The sequence below is a fragment of the Lynx canadensis genome, chromosome D4, assembly GCF_007474595.2.
Source record: "Lynx canadensis isolate LIC74 chromosome D4, mLynCan4.pri.v2, whole genome shotgun sequence".
Classification (NCBI taxonomy): Eukaryota; Metazoa; Chordata; class Mammalia; order Carnivora; family Felidae; genus Lynx; species Lynx canadensis.
Genome location: NC_044315.2, coordinates 82,969,169 through 82,988,142, shown reverse-complemented (window position 1 = coordinate 82,988,142; position 18,974 = coordinate 82,969,169). Strand labels below are relative to the sequence as shown.

The following is an 18,974-nucleotide window of genomic DNA, read 5'->3' as shown; positions in this document are numbered from 1 at the left end:
GTGATGATCTGATGCCCCCTTAAAAATTCAGTGGGCTTTTCCTACAAATAAGGACATTCTCCTATGAAACCACAATCTAAACCTCAAAATCAGGAAATTAACATCAATGCATTACAACTCTAATCCTTAGACCCCATCCACATTTCAGTAATTCCAAAAACATTTTTTTTATTATAGCAAAAAAAAAAAAAAAAAAATCCAGGTCAGAATCACACATTGCATTTAGTTGTCATGTCTCTTTGGTTTCCATCAGTCTGGAAGAACTCTTAGTCTTTTCTTGATTTTCATGACTTTGCTACTTTTAAAGATTACAGGCCAAATATTTTTTAGAAGATCCCTCAATTTGAATTTGATTGAGGTTTCTTAAGATTAGATGCTGGTCAAGCATCTTTGGCAGGAATATCACGGAAACGATGCTAGTTTTCCCATTGCTTTCTAACAGGTTGTCTCATTACTTAAGTTGATCACTTTAACGAGTTAATTAAGGTAGGTTTTGCTGAACTTCTACGCTGAAAAGGTACTGTTTTCCCTCTTGCAATTAGTATTTTGTGGGAAGGTACTTTGAAACTATGTGTTTTGTTTCTCATTCAGTTTTCAACTTATTCATTTACTTATGCCAATGTGGACTCATTTTCCTATTTTATTTGGTGGGTTAGTAATCTGTTAATGTCATTATTGAACTTGATGCTCAAATGACCCCAGATCTGGCCAGCGGGAACCTTTTCAAGCTTGTCTTTTTGACAGTTCCCATCATTCTTTGAGCACTTCTTTGCTTTCTGACACAATAAGATGTTCCAAACTTATCTTGTACTTTCTCTGCCCCAGCCCTGCAATCGGCTATTTCCCCAAGGAGTTCTGGTTCCTTTTAGAGAAGAATTGTATTTAGAACTTAATGTCTGGGTACTAGGTATATTCATTGCTATTGCGTGTTGCTGCTTCCAGCTGAGCCAGGAAATATGTGTATGTTCAAAAGTCACATTACAGGGCTCTTGGGTGGCTCAGTTGGTTAAACATCCTACTTCAGCTCAGGTGATGATCTCACTGTTCGTGAGTTGAGTCCCGCATTGGGCTCCGTGCGGACAGCCCGGAGCCTGGAGCCTGCCTCAGATTCTGTGTCTCCTTTTCTCTCTCTGCCCCTCCCCTGCTCTTGTTCTGTCTCTCTCAAAAATAAACATTAAAAGAAACTTCCCTTATAAAAAAAAAGATTACATTTACATTTTATTTCCTTATGGATATATTTATTGAAAACTTTGAGTTCATAGTAATACTTCCAATTCAAACCTAACTCTACAGAATTCTGGTTTCTTGTTAACTTCGCTTGTAAGAAAGCAGGCCCTCCTTACTGGTCTTGGGCTCCAATTAGGCACATTGCCCCTTCACCCCTACCCCATGTGGATGCTCTCCTCTTTCACCTTGCTTTCCTGGGATCACAGCACCTACTCTGGTGGTTTGAAATGCCACTGCCGTCCCTGCTGCCCTTGCTTGGACTCTGATACCTTGCTCTGGTACCTTGCTTGGACTCTGATGCTCCATCATGCTGAGCAAGCCTGACCCAGCCCCACATGGCCAACCTCTTTATACCTACCCAGGCTTCCACACCCCACTCTAGGGTGCCCTTGTGCTTGGACATGCTCCTCACCCTCTTGGGTTCTGACACCCATGTACCTCTGTGCAGCACACTCCTCATTCCACTTATGTTTCAATATCCTTGGCCCGGCTGCCCCTGTGTGTGAACACACTTCTCCCTCCACTCAAGTTCTGGCTCCCCCTGAGTGAATGTCTTCCTTATCCACTTGGGTTTTGCATTGTATTGCGAGGCCATCCCTTAGGATGGATGTCCTCCTACCCTGCTCATGTTCTGACATGCCTTGTCAGGGTCTTTGAGGGACATTTTCCTCACCGTGTTCAGGTTCTGACACCCCACACTGGGCCATTGTCCGCATGGACATCTACCTTGCTTTGCCTATGTAATAACTAGCACTAAACTGTTCAGAAAGAGCAGAGGAAACATTAGGGAAAGGGAGGCTTTTAAGTATTTTTTAAGAACAAAAGTTTATCAGTTGTGAAATAGATATGATCTTTGCACATGTTATAAATATGGTTGAAGACTATTTCACACTGCAGCTCAGCACGGCAGAGAATTTCTTAAAACTGTATGGAGTATTGTACATGGCTGAGGGGTGTGCAGGCACTGTTTTTCTTGAAATCCAGCTAAATTTCTTCCATTTGCTTGCTTTGCTCATAGTGGCATGAGAATCTTTCCATAGACATATATGGAAAAGTGAAACTTTGAAAGTCCTCGCACAGCAGGATCTGTGTATCTTTATTAATCTGATCCTGAGAGCATTATTAGAAATGAAAAGTTAAGTGTAAAATCTTGAAACGACTTGTTTGTATAATTACACAACTAAGTTAATCATTTTCTAACAAGTCTCAACAATGACTGCATTCTTCTATGGAGGTGTTAACTTGTTATGGGTTAGAAAGCACCCTTTGATACAGCATTTTCGGCCTGGAAAACGGCTTTAATTTCAGAGTTCACTGAAACAAATGGAGACTTGTTGGAAATATTAACACTACTCTTTTGCTTGTTTGTCTGGCTTAGAGGAATCAATGTTCAGTAGGTGATGTTTGCTAGCATGTTCTGAGGCGTATACAGTTTCTCTTGACTATGTTGTCAACTTGAAGACAGTTCAACTGGTATGAATTTTGAAATATACCTTAGCCTCCTCAGCATGTAAGTCTGTAACTAAAGAAACAGTGTGGTAAAGTCAGATCATTAGACTAGGTTGCTATTTTGCTTGATAGATAGTAGCTATCTAGTGTGTGAAGATTTGATGCTGTGAAATGGGCGAGGGGTCCTAACACTGTGTTGCAGTTTGTAGCTCAAAGTAACACTTGAAGGGATGAGGGCCTAGCATTATAGCATGGTTACCATATGCGGGGAAGATTCATTTTGTGAGGAGTTAGTGTTCTATTTTTCTCCTAATCTCATAATATGTTGTAATTGAAGAAAAGTAGATCCTAATTGAAAGCTGATGATCCAGCAGGGTGATCAATAGCATGATGCTCTAAAACAACAACAACAAAAAAACCCATTAAGCTTTCCTGCTGCCTGAATATTGTCAAAGCCTTTGTCTGTTTCATGACTTCAAGCTGAGTGTACTTAATCATTTTGAGAACATGGCCCTGAGCACTGAGCATGGCCCTTCCAGTGAATCACTGAGAATTGTGTTCAGAAGAGTGGTATTGAATAGAAATGCTCTCTTGGCTTACTTTCAGGCTTCATTCTCCCAGAAGCAAGAACTGAACAGACCTCCCTTCTTTCAAACACATTTTAGCTGTTTGTGTGTCATTTTTCTGTATTTAAGAGCCAAGACTGTTGTCAGCAGGTGTGACTTATTGATACCTTTGACTCCAAAGAAAAATATCTCTAAAGAGTAACAGTCGTGTGTAAGCAGTGTGTTCAGTAAGTTACCTCTTGTCAGAGAGAGAAACAATTATTGGGAGTTGGAAACCACATGTCAGGTGTTGGAGGAAGACTCATTCGTCAAACACTTAGTATGCCAGGTGTCAGACTAGGGTTATGAGAAGACAGTCGGTGCCCTCGTGGAGCTGCCAGTCTAGTGGGGAAGATGGATATTTAATTAGAGGTACATGGGTGGTTCTCCACTGGTTGCCCATTAGGATAAGTTGGGGGAGCTTTAGACAAATACTGATGCCCGGAGATTCTGATTTAATTGTTCTGGGGTGTGGCCTGGGCATTAGGACTTCTAAAAGCTCCTCGTGTGGGGCTCCTGGAAGCATCCAACTCTTGATCTTGCCTCAGGTCATGATCTCACGGTTTTTGAGTTTGAGTCCCACGTTGGGCTCTGTGTTGATGGCGTGGAGCCTGCTTGGGATTCTGCCCCTTACCTGCTTGTGTGCATGCGCACGCGCGTGCGCTCTCTCAAAATAATCTTTGAAAAAAAGCCCCTCGGGTAATTGTAATTGCATCAGAGTGGGATGTGGTAAGGACAGCAAGAGTGGGGGAAGCACAGGGAGCCCTGGGAAGGTAGAGGAGGGGCTCTTAACCCAGTCTGGGTTATGGGTATGGGGCATTGAGGAAGCCTTCCCAGAAAAGAGGAAGTGCTGAGCCGAGGCTTGATGAGTGCATTTGTCAAGGGCAAAAGACCGGGAAGACTATTCCTCCCAGAAGAGCACCTGAATAATGTCGAATGGTAAAGTGGTTCGATCATCCTTTGGCTGCTCTGTGTTGATTCAGCTGCTCCCTTGCTTTGACTGTGGTTAGTTTATCCTCTGAGTGTCAGTACCTCCTCTTTAAATGGGACAACAACACGTACAGGGTGGTTGAAGGTTAACTGAGATAATGCACGCAAAGTGCTTAGCATCACGCCTGGCACATAGAAACAGTCACTAGTGGAAGTGTGCAGTGACGATGTTATTAGAGAACCAGAGCATGGTTTGTTCAGATGGCTGCAAGTAGTTCTGTCCAGCTGGATGTTCGGGTACAAGACTGCAGGAGATCAGGGTTGGTGGCAAAAATATTGGTTGGCAGGTGGGCAGGGTTCCAGATCATTGAGGTATACGAATGTAAGGCAATTAGTAGTGGGATATCATGGCAGAACCAGGACATTTCCATGGTAATATGTTAAGCTAGATCATGAAGTGTTCTGGGAAAACTTGGGTCCATATTGGAAAATTGGCTCCGAATATGGTATTCTCAGCATCATTACGTGTACTGAATTAGCAGTGAGTGTTAATAGGACAGAAATAGGATTTTCGGTTCCTTTAGCCAAGTAGTTAAAAATATTGAGCATCTTGAAGAGTAATGGAGGAAATAAGCAGTCTCAAGGTAGTCCCAGAGACTCTCTGGAAAGTGTTATAGGCTTAGTTGTTTATAGACTTAATGAAAATATTAAGAGTCTCTTGGCCATTTGCATTTAGAAGAGACACTTTTAAATTTGTTTTTTTTTTTTTTTTTTTTTTTTTTTTTTTTTTTTTTGATTTGCAGAGAAATAGAAAATGCTTCCATCTGCATTGGCTTCACTGGCCCTTAAAATAACTTATGTATATTTGTTGGTATGTTATATAACTTGTCACAACATTAGTCACCACTTCTTCCATAAGGCAACATGTAAGTGATCATGGATAAGCATGACTATAACTTATAATTATAGTCCAATTTGTTCTTAGTGTTTTTAGTCAGCTTTTTGCTTTTTTTTTTTTTAAAGAAACTGTCATAATCTTTGGCTCCATGTAATAAGAACTCTGGCAGCTATTTGAACTGAGTGAAAAACTTAGGTAGTTTTATTATTACTCATTAGGATGAGGCAGTAACCATGGATAGCAAGAGAAGAGGAGTAAGCTTCAGTGCTTCTACAAATGCTGCTTTTCTTTGAAATCATTTTATTGCAAAAGCGCTGTGGAAATGATGGATTCTTGAGGTATACCTTAGGATTATTTTATGTTGTATGTACTAAATTATTTGGAAGAAGAGTTCCATTTAACTAGATCAATGGTTCATTCTTAGAGTGAGATCACTAGTCCAGCAGCGTCGCTGTTACCTGTTAGAAACAAATACTTGGGTACTTGTTAGAAATGCTTATGCTTGGGTCCTACCCTGCCCCCCCCCCCCCCCCCTCAGCCCCCAAACTCTGGAGGGGGCTGGAAATCTCTCTTTTCACATTTTGAGAATCATGGAAGTGTATAATCATTTCCGTCATTTATTGAAATCTTTCAGACCCCAGGAAGGCTAGTCTGTACTTCCTTTATTCCTTCTACTTAATGGTTGATTCTGATTATGTGCCAGGCACTGTTTAGGTACCTGGGAAACACTAGTGGGTATGATCAATGAAATCCTTGCTCTCCTGCAGTTTACATTCAAAGGAGGGAAACTGACAATGATCCAGATTATGACAGGTATGCTGTGGAAAATTAAAATTAGATGGTAGAGAATGTGTTGGGGAAGGCCTTTCTGAGGAGGTCAAGTAGAAGCTGAGTTTTGAATGGCAGGAAGGGTCACCCGTGTGAAGATCGATGCAAAGACTGTAGATAGGAATGAGTTCGGTGTGTTTGAGGAGCTGGAAGAAGGCCAGTGTGGCTGGAGTGCAGTGAGCACAGGGGAAATGTATGAAATGAAGTTGGAGAGATAGAGGCCAGATCATGTAGACTCTTGTAAGGACTTTTTTCCCCCTCCTCAGTTTTTAAAAATTTTTTTCTATTAGAGTGAGTGTGCGTGTGCACACATGTGCACGTAAGTGGGGAAGGAGGAGGGGGAGAGAATCTTAAGCAGACTCCATGTGCAATGCAACACATAGCTTGATCCCAGGACCCTTGGGATCATGACCTGAGCTGGAATCAGGAATTGGACACTCAAAAGACTGAGTCACCAGATGCCCCAGTTTTGTTTGATTTTTTTTTTTTAATTTTAACTTGTTTTATTTTTTATTTTTTTTTAAATTTACATCCGAATTGGTTAGCATATAGTGCAACATATGCTACATGATTTCAGGGGTAGATTCCTTAGTGCCCCTTACCCATTCAGCCCATCCCCCCTCCCACAACCCCTCCCATAACCCTCAGTTCTCCATATTTATGAGTCTCTCCTGTTTTGTCCCCCTCCCTGTTTTTATATTATTTTTGTTTCCCTTCCTTATGTTCATCTGTTTTGTCTCTTAAAATCCTCGTATGAGTGAAGTCATATGATTTTGTCTTTCTCTAATTTCGCTTAGTATAATACCCTCCAGTTCCATCCACGTAGTTGCAAATGGCACGATTTCATTCTTTTTGATTGCTGAGTAATACTCCATCATATATATGTGCCACATCTTCTTTATCCATTTCATCCATCGATGGACATTTGGGCTCTTTCCATACTGTGGCTATTGACGATAGTGCTGCTATAAACATGGGGGTGCATGTGTATCTTTGAAACAGCACACCTGTATCCCGTGGAGAAATGCCTAGTAGTGCAATTGCTGGGTTGTAGGTTTGTTTTGTTTTGTTTTTAATTAGGATAAAATACATATAAAATTGACCATCTTAACCATTTCTGTAGTGTACAATTCAGTAGTTTGAAATATGTGCATCTTGTTGTGCAAACATCCCCATCATCCATCTCCAGAACTAAGACTTGACTTTGACTTTGTGTGATATGGAACACTTTGGGGAGGTTTTGAGCAGAGGCCTAACATAAACTGACCTTTACAATAAATGGATTACTGGCCACTAAGGTGAAATCTGACTGAAGGAGGGCAAGAGAGGAAGCAAGATCAGTCAGGAGAGTATTATAGTCATCGAGGTGAGATGATGGTGACATGGCAAGGATAGTAGGGTTGGGATGCTGAGAAGCATTCAGATTCTGGATATATTTTGAAGATCAAACCAACGGTATTGGCTGCTTATGACATGTAAATGATTGTGGTATATTGAACAGAGGAGTCAAAGATGATAGCAAGTTTTTTTTTTGGTCTGAATAATTGGTGGATTTCAGGTGATGCGGATTTAAGGAAGAAAAGCACCATTTGTTAAATTAGAAATGCTTCTAATGTCTATCCAAGTGGGGATGTTGAGTAGGCAGTTGAATAAGGGAGTCTGGAGTCGGGGAAGGTTGGAGACATGATTTGGGGGCTTGTCAGTATTTGCATGGTAATTAAAGCCATGAGGCTGAATGAGATCATCTTAAGTAATGAGTGGAGACCAGGAGAGGTCCAGGACTAAATTCGAGCTTACCCTCTCTTGCCTTACCCTAATGCAAGGGGATTAGTAACGGAGCAGCCAGTAAGGTAGGAAGAGAACCAATAGAGAGAGTGATATCTTGGAAGGCAAGAGAAGAAAGTGTTTCAAGTAGGGAAAAATCGATCACCTGTGTCAAATGCTGCTGAGAGATTAAGACAAACCCCGAGAATTGGTCATTTTAGCACATTTTAGCAATGTGGAGGTCATTGGTAATCGTGACAAGTTGTTGCAGTGTTGTGGTGGGTTCAGAAGCCTGGTTGAAGTGGATTAGAGAAAGGGAGGAGAAGCAGCAGAGACAGTATAGACAACGTTAGGACACTCTTCACTTAGTAGGTCTGTACAAAATGCCTCAAGCTAGTGGCACAGGTTAGTGTATCAGAGCTCCGGTGTTTAAAACTTTGGTATGTAACACCTTTCTATGTGCATTATTTGTTATTTTAATTTTCCAAATGAAATTTTGAGATGAAATAAAGCCAGTTGCAAAATAGGCTTACGAAAGCTTTGTTTAGGTCTTAGAAGGAATCTTCCTGATGTTCTTTAGATGACCTAAGAACATTCCTTTTCTTTCATCAAACACTCCACTTTGAGATCCTTTGAATGAAAGACATGTTTCCATATGACATTTTCCACAAATATTTGGTGGCCGTAGGATGCTGACCTGGTAGAGCTTTTTTTTTTTTAAATTTTTTTTTTTCAACGTTTATTTATTTTTTGGGACAGAGAGAGACAGAGCATGAACGGGGGAGGGGCAGAGAGAGAGGGAGACACAGAATCGGAAACAGGCTCCAGGCTCTGAGCCATCAGCCCAGAGCCTGACGCGGGGCTCGAACTCCCGGACCGCGAGATCGTGACCTGGCTGAAGTCGGACGCTTAACCGACTGCGCCACCCAGGCGCCCCTGGTAGAGCTTTTTGTACCCTCCTGCAGGGAAAAAAGCACAAAAAATTTTAAGGCTCTTTTTAAAAAATTTTTTTAATGTTTGTTTATTTTTGAGAGAGAGAGAGAGCATGAGCAGGGGAGGGGCAGAGAGAGAGGGAGACACAGAATCTGAAGCAGGCTCCAGGCTCTGAGCTGTCAGCAGAGGGGCTCGAACTCCTTGACCACAAGATCATGACCTGAGCCAAAGTGGGAAGCTTAACTGACTGAACCACCCAGGCGCCCCTTCAGGCTCTTTTAAAACTTCAGTTTACTTTGTTTTATTCTGCTTTTCAAATAAAATAGTCTGCTTTACTATCTGCTTTTAAAATTATGTTTGACAATGTGTATTTAAATACCTTGAACTTTAGAGCAGCCAACTCTTTTCACTGTAGGTACTTATTTAAAGCAAAATCTTAAAGTTTCTCTTCAGTGAAGGAGTGATGATCTTCACAAGACAACTAAATAGACCCTTGATCGACAAAACAGAGTTCTCTTACTTCTAAGAAGAGGGAGTATTAACATATTTTATTGAATCTAAGATGCCATTATTTGTAAAATGCAGTTATATGTATTACTAAGAAAGAAAAAAAATGCTGCCATTTAGCATTGTAAGATGCAATAGATTGTAAGAGGTGTGGAAATGTGGGGGAAAAAGTTCATCTTAGAATCAGTGGAGCACAGAATTTGTGCACCAGGAGGGTGAATTCTGACCACTGGCAGGCCACGTAGAATCTTTTTGCCTCAGGTTCCTCACCTGTATGTTGAGAATAATAATAACTGATCCACCTGCCCTCATAGGATTATAGTGAGGTTGAAATGACATGAATGAGAGTTATTTTGAAACGTGGAGTATACTGAGCAAATTCAAAGTATTTATTTGATTGAAATTAACCCTTAGAACTGACCAGGTGACTCAGTTTCTTCTCTGAGCCTTGTCAGGTTTAGAATACAATTCAGTTACAGACATTTAAAAGTATAACATTTTTGGGGCTCCTGGGTGCGCCTGGGTATAACATTTTGGTTAAGTGTCCGGCTTTGGCTCAGGTCATGATCTCACGGTTTGTGAGTTTGAGCCCCACGTCGGGCTCTGTGCTGACAGCTCGGAGCCTGGAGCCTGCTTCGGATTCTGTGTCTCCCTCTCTCTCTGCCCCTCCCCCCACTCACGCTCTGTCTCTCAAAAATAAATAAACATTAAAAATTAAAAGTATAACATTTTCTTCTGAATGCTTTTCAGTCAATCTGGAATTTAGTCAATCTGAATTTCATTTAATCATTTTTTTAAATGTTTATTTTTGAGACAGCAAGTGAGAACAGGCTCCAGGCTCTGCTGTCAGCACAAAGCCTGATGTGGGACTCTAACTCAGACCTCACAGACCTGGAGATCATGACCTGAGCTTAAGTCGGATGTTCCACCTACTGAGCCACCCAGGCGCCCCTTAAATGTTTGTTTATTTTGACAGAGGGAGGGGGTCGGGGAGGGAGAGAGAAGAGTGCGAGTGGGGGAGGGGCAGGGAGAGAGAATCCCAAGCAGCTCGGAGGCTTTATCTCTCGAACTGTGAGAGAACATGATCTGAGCCAAAATCAAGAGTGGACACTTAACTGAGCAACCCAAGTGTCCCAATCTGGAAATACCTTTTTACTATAGTTTCAGAATCAAAGAGAAAATTCAAAGATAATATAACCCAATGTTCTCATCACTCAGAATTAACAACTGTTAATATTCTGTTAGTGCTGTGATCTTTTTCAAACTTATTATGAAATATTTATGACATAAAGAGGTAAAAGGATATAATAATGAACACTCATATGCTTGCCATTGCCGATACTGGTGAAGCCCCCTTGGTGGGAATGTTATGTTAAGAAAATTTTTTTTTCTAGTGTTTGTTTATTTTTGAGAGAGAGAGAGCATGAGCAGGGGGAGGGGTAGAGAGAGGGGGAGATACAGAATCCGAAGCAGGCTCCAGGCTCCGAGCTATCAGCACAGAGCCCGATGTGGGTCTCAAGCCCACGAACCGCGAGATCATGACCTGAGCCGAAGTCGGACGCTTAACCGACTGAGCCACACAGGTGCCCCAGGAATGGTATCTTTTATTTAGATTAGCATCTTGTCTTCGTAATAGCCTAGTGGTGTAGGGTACTGTTTCTCTTGTTTCAGTCTTTAAGTGAAAATAAGCAAGCTGACTTCATCATATGTATTGTATCCTGGAATATGTGGGAAAGCTACTTTGTGCTAGTGTTGCCTGGGTTTGAATTTCCTCAGAATTCTACCTGTGGCTTTGGAGATACAGCTGTGTAAATTCACAATACGACACCTATGGAATCATAGTAACGGCTAGCCTGTTATTTGCCTGGCATTGAACCTAGACAGTTTTTGTGTGTCTTAAGTTTCACAATAATTCTTCTGGTTAGGTATTTTCATTTTAGAAATGAGGAAGGGCATGGCTCAGAGAAGTTGAGGACCTTGGCCAAAGCTATTAAGTTGTGGAGCTAATGATTTTGATGAAGGTCTGCTTTATACCATAGCCCACATGTTCTGTACCACGCTGCCTCAATCCTTGTCAGTAATCACGATCTGTTTCTTTTGTAGGCAGAACCCAGAGACCACGTTTGAAGTGTATGTTGAAGTGGCCTATCCTAGGACAGGTGGCACTCTTTCAGGTATTTGCATGTTCCATTATGATACGTTTATTGTGTGAGATAGCTGTGCATGTGGGGTATGCAGATATTTCAAACAGTGGTTTATCTTTATGTTTAATTGTTTTTCCTTTTATATGTGCCTGCATCATCCCAAGGAATGGAGAATAAGCACAGTGAACAATTTAGAGTCACTGCTATAAGAGGCTTGAAACATGGCTCTTTTCATTGTAACCATTGGGTTTCGGTTTGTATCTTTCACAGATGCCTGGAAGTCAGCTGTTCAGTATGAACTATTGTCACCTTGCTAATGAGGAAGGCTAAGAATTAGGTTACAAAATAATATAAAGGGCAATCGCGGCCACTAAACTGGAAGATGTTTGAAATGGATTTAATGTAGTATAAGTTTTATGTCTGCAGGTAAAAGAAGGTTGGAAATTAGTTGAAGGAAGTACCTCCTCTGGCTTTAGTTTTTGGAATAATTTGGACATGTATTCCTGGACAAACAGGGTCTTGATAAAGGAAGAGTATCTTGCAGAGGCTGAGTATATTATTTCTTAACCTAAAATCTTTCTTGGTTAATGAGAAAAAAATAACCCTCTAACCTAGTGCTCTTTTTCTTGGTGAGTAAGAGAGTGATGCATTTGCCAGAGGTAGTCAGGGAGCAACTCTTGGTCCACACACACAGACAATTGTGTTGTATTACTTGGTGTTTTAAGGGGAGTGAATTTACTTGGATTAGAAACTTGGAATAATCAGGATTCCAGTGATAGTTATGCTCTTAATTGGCTATGCAAGATTTTCAATTTCATTATGTTAGACTGTAACACTCCTGACGTAGCTGCCTTTCGTTCAGTCTCTGTTGTTCTGTTGTCCTATGTGCTTGACGTACATAGTCCATCCTTACAACAGCCCTCTAAAGGTAGCTGGGTGGCATCTTCATTATACCTACGAGAAAATGGAATCTCTGGTCAAATAACATCCCAAGATCACATAGCTACTGTGTGGGATAACCAAGATTTTTGGTTCAAGTCTTCTTTACTCTGCTAAGTTGAGGGCGGTGACCATGTTGGGCACGTCTCTTCATGTCACCTGCAGGGCTTTGCAGAAGGTCACTAATATTAAAATGCATGAATTTCTCTTAATATCAAAAGTGAGATAACTGTGTGCTTCACTTTCTGGATTATGGAACGAAGGCTGTGAAACATGTTACAAATTTGTGGTCATTCCAGAAGTAGAATGTTAATATCCATGTCAAGTTATGCCTCTTATTCTGCATCTGCTATTAGGTATGCCCCTGCAGCAGCTTCTCGGTAGGCTGACTTTACAGAGTGACCATTTGATGATGGCTATGATTTGACAGATTTAAGGACAAACCTTTTCTTATTTCTACAGTTGCTAATATTTCCTCTTGCAATGTTCTAGGATTTCTTCCCCCCCACCCCTGAAGTTAAGATGAAATTTTTTTCGAATATGAACAAAATGCGAAATGTACCAATATGATGGAAAAATAGGCAAAATGCAAAGTCTTTATCATAATTCTCTTACCCAGTCACCTAGTTCCTCTTCCCATAGACAACGTCTTTCTTGTTTAACCCTTTATTGTATTTTGAGAACTTACTATGAAAATATTAAAAAAAAAATGAAAGTTATAAGAATGGTCAAGTGCGTATGCCCTTTCCTTGGATTCATCAGTTGTTACCATTTTGTCATATTTGCTTTAACACGCTGTATGTGTATACATATTATTTTTGCTGAGCCATCTGAGAATAAGTTGCAGACATAGTGACCCTCTACCCCTAACTACTTCACCATATATCTCCTAAGAATTTTCTTACATAACTCTAGTACAATTACTGAAATCAGAGAATTAATGTTGACATAATGTCAGTTGTCCATATTTAAATGTAATCAGTTGTCCCAGTAGTATCCTTTATAGCATTTTCCTTTCTGATCCAGAATCCGATTCAGGATCATGCAGTCCATTCAGTTTCACATGTATTTAGTTTCTTTCAGTAAAGAATAGTTTTGCAGTCTTTCTTTACCTTTTACGACAGACACATTTTGAAGAAGTTAGGTCTGTTGTTTTGCAGAAAGTCCCTAGGTTTGGATCTGATCATCTCATGATTAGATTCAGGTTATGGATTTTTGGCAGGGGTCTCTTTGTGATATTGTGTATCAGATCAGCATGCACATGATGTCTATCCCATTATTTGTGGCAAGAAGTACATGAAACTTATAGGTACATTTTAACAAACAATTAGCAAGTCAGTGCCCATGTTACTGCTGTCCAGGCTAAGAAATAGAATGTTGCATGGGTCCAAGGAAATATTGTTCCTGGCAAGAGGATTTCTTCCCTGGCCCTGTGCTTCAGTGGGCCTTGCTTCGGCCATCTTCTGTGGGGCAGAGAGTCTGCGGAGCCCATGGGACATGCCCACTTAGAGCCTGAACCCTTCCATGGTAGACCACACTTAAGTACCTAGGATCTCAGAATTTCTTGCCCACATGGCTCTGAGCCTGTTTCCAGAGCCTGTGTGAGTCCCTTTCCTAGGGTCCGTCCTTCTGAGGGTGGACTAGGCTGCTGGTGTAGACAAGAGATGGCCTAAGTGTGGCTGTTTGTGGAGAGTAGGGTATGGGGTGGAGCTTGGACTTGTGAGTGGAGGTGCGAGGTCCTTGGCAGTGTGGGATGGAGAAGGGGGTGATGAGCAGTGGGCCAGTGGCTGTTTCTCTCTGTACCACCATGTTTCTGCATGGAATGCTAAGGAATCCAAAAAGTCTCTGTATGAGTCTGTCTTTCCAGGCAATTATAAAGGTATGTTTGTCATGATAGGAGGATAGATCAGATTTTATGTAATAGTTTGTAAGCTTGCTTCATATCTTTTAAATATTTACCCATGGGGTATGTGGGCCTCTATTCGTACTCTTGCTGAGGCCCTGTAAATGTTGGAGGTGGGTTTGGTTGGCACCCCAGAGGTACCTCCTTTGCTTTCTCCAGAGGTAACAACTATCCTGACTTTTAGGATAATCATTTCTTTGTTTTTCTTTCCAGTTTTACAACATAAGGATACCTCCTTGAAAAATATAACTTAGTGCCTGTTTCTGAATTTTGTAGAAATAGGATGATTTTTTGTGGAGTTTTGCTTTTTTGCTCAAGACTATGTTTGTAGGGTCCTTCATGTTGTGTGTAGCACAACATTCATTTTCATTACTGTCAATGCACGTTAGGATTATATCCATTTTATCCATTCCACTGTTGAAAACACTTGCTGTTATTTGCCGAAGCAATACTTCTGTGATCTTTCCTTGTACATGAATCCTGGCACACTTAAACATATATTTCCTTAGGATGGATACCATACTTAATTACTGGATCATACTAAACTGTTTTTCAGAATTGTGCTAGTCTATACGTCCTCCAGCAGTGTTTGAGACTCCTTATGGGCCTACAACTTTGTCAGTCCTTCGTACGATTAGATGTGTTGATTTTTGCCAAGCTGATGGTTCTTTAGCAGTATCTCCTTGTTGTTTTTACTTGCAGTTTCCTGATGACTAATGAAACCAAGCACCTTTTGTTTATTGGCCTCTTGAATAGCTTCTTTTTTTAAAGTGCCTGTTCAAGTCTCTTGCTAATTTTTCTTACTGAGTTTTCTGCCTTTTCCTCATTGATTTATAAGATTATCTTTGTCTTATGGATGCCGATTATCTGGTTGTATGTATTAGGAATGTCCTCTTCCACTGTATGGTTTTTCACTCTCTTTATGTTACCTTTGATCAGAACGTCTAGATTTTAATGTAGTAGAGTTGATCAATATTTTCCTACCCTCCAGATATGAAGGTGTTTTCCTCTAAGAAATTTATAGTTTTGCCTTTAAGTCTTTATTAAGGATTTTAGTTTTCTATTAGGTGACTAGCCGATTTAAAAATTGGGAAACTGGGGGTGTCTGGGTGGCTCAGTCAGTTAAGTGTCTGATTCTTGATTTCGGCTCAGGTCACGATCTCAAGGTTGTAAGATGGAGTCCCACGTAGGGCTCAGGCTCGCGCTGGACGTGGAGCCTGCTTAAGATTCTGTCTCCCTCTCTCTGACTCACCCCCACTCACGAGCGCACATGTGTGTGTGTGTGTGTGTGTGGTCACTGTTTTTCTCAAAAATAACCATAAAAAAAAAGATTTTCTCCCTTCCTCTCATTCTGCTCCCCCCTGCTTCAAAAAAAAAAAAAAAAAAAATTGGGAAACTATAGGGACACCTGGCTGGTTTAGTCAGTAGAGCATGCAGCTCTTGTTCTCAGAGTTGTGAGTTCAAGCCCCACACTGGGCATGGAGCCTACTTAAAATTTTTTTTTTTAAATGTTTTTGTTTATTTTTGAGACAGAGACAGTGCATGAGCAGGGGAGGGGCAGAGAGAGAGGGAGACACAGAATCTGAAGCAGGCCCCACGCTCTGAGCTGTCAGCACAGAGCCCGACGCGGGGCTCAAACCCACAGACTGTGAGATCATGACCTGAGCTGAAGTCGGATGCCCAACCGACTGAGCCACCCAGGCGCCCCAAGCCTACTTTAAAAAAAAATTGGGAAACTAAATAAGGATGAATTACTGGGATCTGCTACTCCTTTACTTAAAACATCTTAAGGAAATGATCAGGTACTTACTTCTAGGAGTGCCTGGTTGGGTAGAGTGTGTAACTCTTGATCTTGGGGTTGTAAGTTTGAGCCCCATGCTGGGTGTAGAGACTACTCAAAAATAAAATCATAGAAAAAAAAATGATCAGGTACTTCAAAATCATACCTAAAAAAAAAAAAAATTCCCCCACAAAAATGACAGATGTGAGAAAGGCCAGTAAGAAAAATTACTAAACTTTAAAAACAGTTCTTTTCCCCTCGATTACATGTCTACATTACAAAAGACATGTATCGTTAGCTCTCTGTGTGCTGTGCTCTGAAGAGCATCCCATGACATCCATGGAAGGGACATGTGATCTGTCAGTTTCACTTAGTGCATCAAGACCCATGACACTGAATGGGACACCTTGGAAACATTGTGCCAGTAAGGTTTGGGAACACAAACCAAACTCACGGTGCCGCTCGCTTTCTTTGGGAGTTTGTAAGACTTCTTAGTTGCTATTACCAGGAACTAAGCTGTCACTTAGTATTTGATTTAAGGTACCTTTTGTCTATTTCTACAATCTTCTTGTTTTTAATAAAACTTACTATGTTTGCCTTTTTCTGATGTTATTGAGTGTATTATTGTCTGCCACTTTAAATGATTACAAGGAATCTCCCTTAAGATTAGTCTTTGTTCCTTGGATCTGCATCTCTGATGTCTGCCAAAGTATCTGAGCAAACTTAGGTATAAACCTTATGCTCTACAGTACTGGTGTCTGGGCATAATCTTCTCTTTGAAGTTTGTTTGCATCCCCCAGAGGGATTAATTCCCTGCTGTGAGAAGGTGGGTTAGAAAGCACTGAAACTACTTTACGGGCCTTTAATTGGAGGATTTAGTATACATTTTGTTCTATAAACTTCTGTGGGAGTTTCATTCTTACAATTTTTCTTATACTGTGGTATGTTATATCCTCATTGTAAATAAAAAAAAACCTAAAAATTTTCTCAGGTTATTTGAGTACATATTGACTGATTATCCTAGCTTGTGTGGTTGTTGTTTTTTTTTTTCTTTCTCTTTAAATTTTTAGTAGTTTTCTGATTGGGTTTTGAATATGCGTACAATTTAGACATTTTTGAAAAATTAGAGAAAAATCCTCACTCAGTGGGTAAACACTGTTAATGTTTTGGTATACTTATTTCCTTGTAGTCTTCTTTTGTGGGTGGGTGTGTATAAATAACACCTATAAACTTTTTCCCCGAACTCCTGCTGTATGTGTGTTTTCCTTGCCATCTCCCCCAAATCATTAAGCTTTTTCTGAAATTATTTGTATAGTTTTGTGAAAATCCTTTCAGTTGCTGTGAATTATTATATCATGTTAATGAGCAATATTAAATTATAATTGGATCTTTAGACTGTTTCCAGAGTTCTCTTTTTGTGAATAATGCCGGCAGACATCTCTGTACAGTGCTCGCTACTTAGGTGTGTGATTTTAAAAAGAAGCTGGAACATTTCGAGTAGAGATTTGATCTACTTTGCTCTTCATTTTTATGCTTCTTTGGCCGTGTCCCATTTTGTGTACTCCCAATTTATGCATTTCTTCAAGAGCCCACCTTTACCCAGGGATCCCGGAAAACGAACAGAGCCATCTCGAGCCGTGAAAGCTGCCGAAGCTGAGTTCAGCCTGTCTGACAGAAGGTCTCGGAAGAGGGTGCTCTTGCAAGAGGGATGGCCGGTCCCATGATCAGATGGTTCTGGCCATGCCGAAACTCTGGAATGCATTCCAGACACAAGTGTCTCCTTACAGCTGGCATCCCTGGGCCACTGCGTGGGCAGCCGCTTGGCCCCGGAGACTGGCAGCAGCATCAGGTTCTCCAAGGCTGTTCGTGCCCCCACCGGCTTCCTGCGGTGTCGGCTCCCCGCCCAGTGTCCTAAGGCAGTAGCCCAGGGGCCGGTTGGTAAAGAGAAGTGGACGGCCCAGTTGAGACACTTGTGGGAACTCGGAAGGAGGTTAGCTGAGGTTTGCAGCTCTAATCCGTTAACGTTAAACCAACAAAAACCCTGGCTTTACAATGTCCCTTGAATATCTGTTCCCATTTCTGGATCAGCAGTATCCTGAAGAAAACTGAGTCTCATCCAACTGAAGGGATTGAATGAGCCTGATTTGTTATATTCTGAATTTGAGCTCTCACTTTGCAGGACTCCTAATTCTACGAACTTCGCCTAGATCTGTGACCCCAGTGGACACTCAACTTTGTTAGATGTTTTTAAAAATTTTTTTTTTCAACGTTTATTTATTTTTTTGGGGACAGAGAGAGACAGAGCATGAACGGGGGAGGGGCAGAGAGAGAGGGAGACGCAGAATCGGAAACAGGCTCCAGGCTCCGAGCCATCAGCCCAGAGCCCGACGCGGGGCTCGAACTCACGGACCGCGAGATCGTGACCTGGCTGAAGTCGGACGCTTAACCGACTGCGCCACCCAGGCGCCCCATCAACTTTGTTAGATGTTTTTAAAAAATGGATTTAGAAAAATAACAATTTACGCTGTCTCTTTAGAAGTGGAGCGGAAGGAAAAAAAGAAAAGCCCTTTGAGAGTTGTTTTACTTCAGATTAAAATACTATTAGAGGTACTAGCTAAATTTATTATCTTCTTTTCAGTAATAAGGTAATCATAGCAAGCTTTTGAAGAGTGGTGATAAAGTAAGCTGACTTTTACTGACTTTTCATAGTATTGACTTTTCATAGTATTTGACTTTTCATAGTCAAAAGTTGACTTTTCATAGTATTACTTTGTTACACCTTAACCCTATAAGATGGCTCTTATTTTTTGAGGAAACTGAGGCTCAGAAAGGTTAATTTGCTTGCCTGGATTGGACAACCACCAAGTTGTAAAATCAGGATTTTAACTTCATTCTTGTAGCATCGTCCCAAAAAGTACTGGCTAAGAATACCTGCATATGCAGTAATTAGAAACATCAGATATTGGGAGGGAAGAAAAATCAGGCTTGTACAGAAAATCAGGGGAAGGGCAGTTTTCATTCATGAGCTGTACAAGGATTTCTTTCTTTTTGTTGTTTTTTTTAAATG

At 41.0% G+C, this 18,974-nt stretch overlaps 1 protein-coding gene across 6 annotated transcripts in view; it reads left to right on the top strand.

Annotated features, from left to right (window-relative positions):
* The window catches only part of DENND1A (DENN domain containing 1A), a 512,100-nt gene that overhangs the window by 32,283 nt on the left and 460,843 nt on the right, over positions 1-18,974 (top strand). For all 6 annotated transcript variants that reach the window (XM_030294533.1, XM_032595666.2, XM_032595664.2 and 3 more), the window contains exon 2: positions 11,245-11,315. In XM_030294533.1, coding sequence (XP_030150393.1) covers positions 11,274-11,315 — 42 coding nt within the window. In that variant the 5' untranslated portion in view covers positions 11,245-11,273. The remainder of the gene's footprint in view (positions 1-11,244; positions 11,316-18,974) is intronic.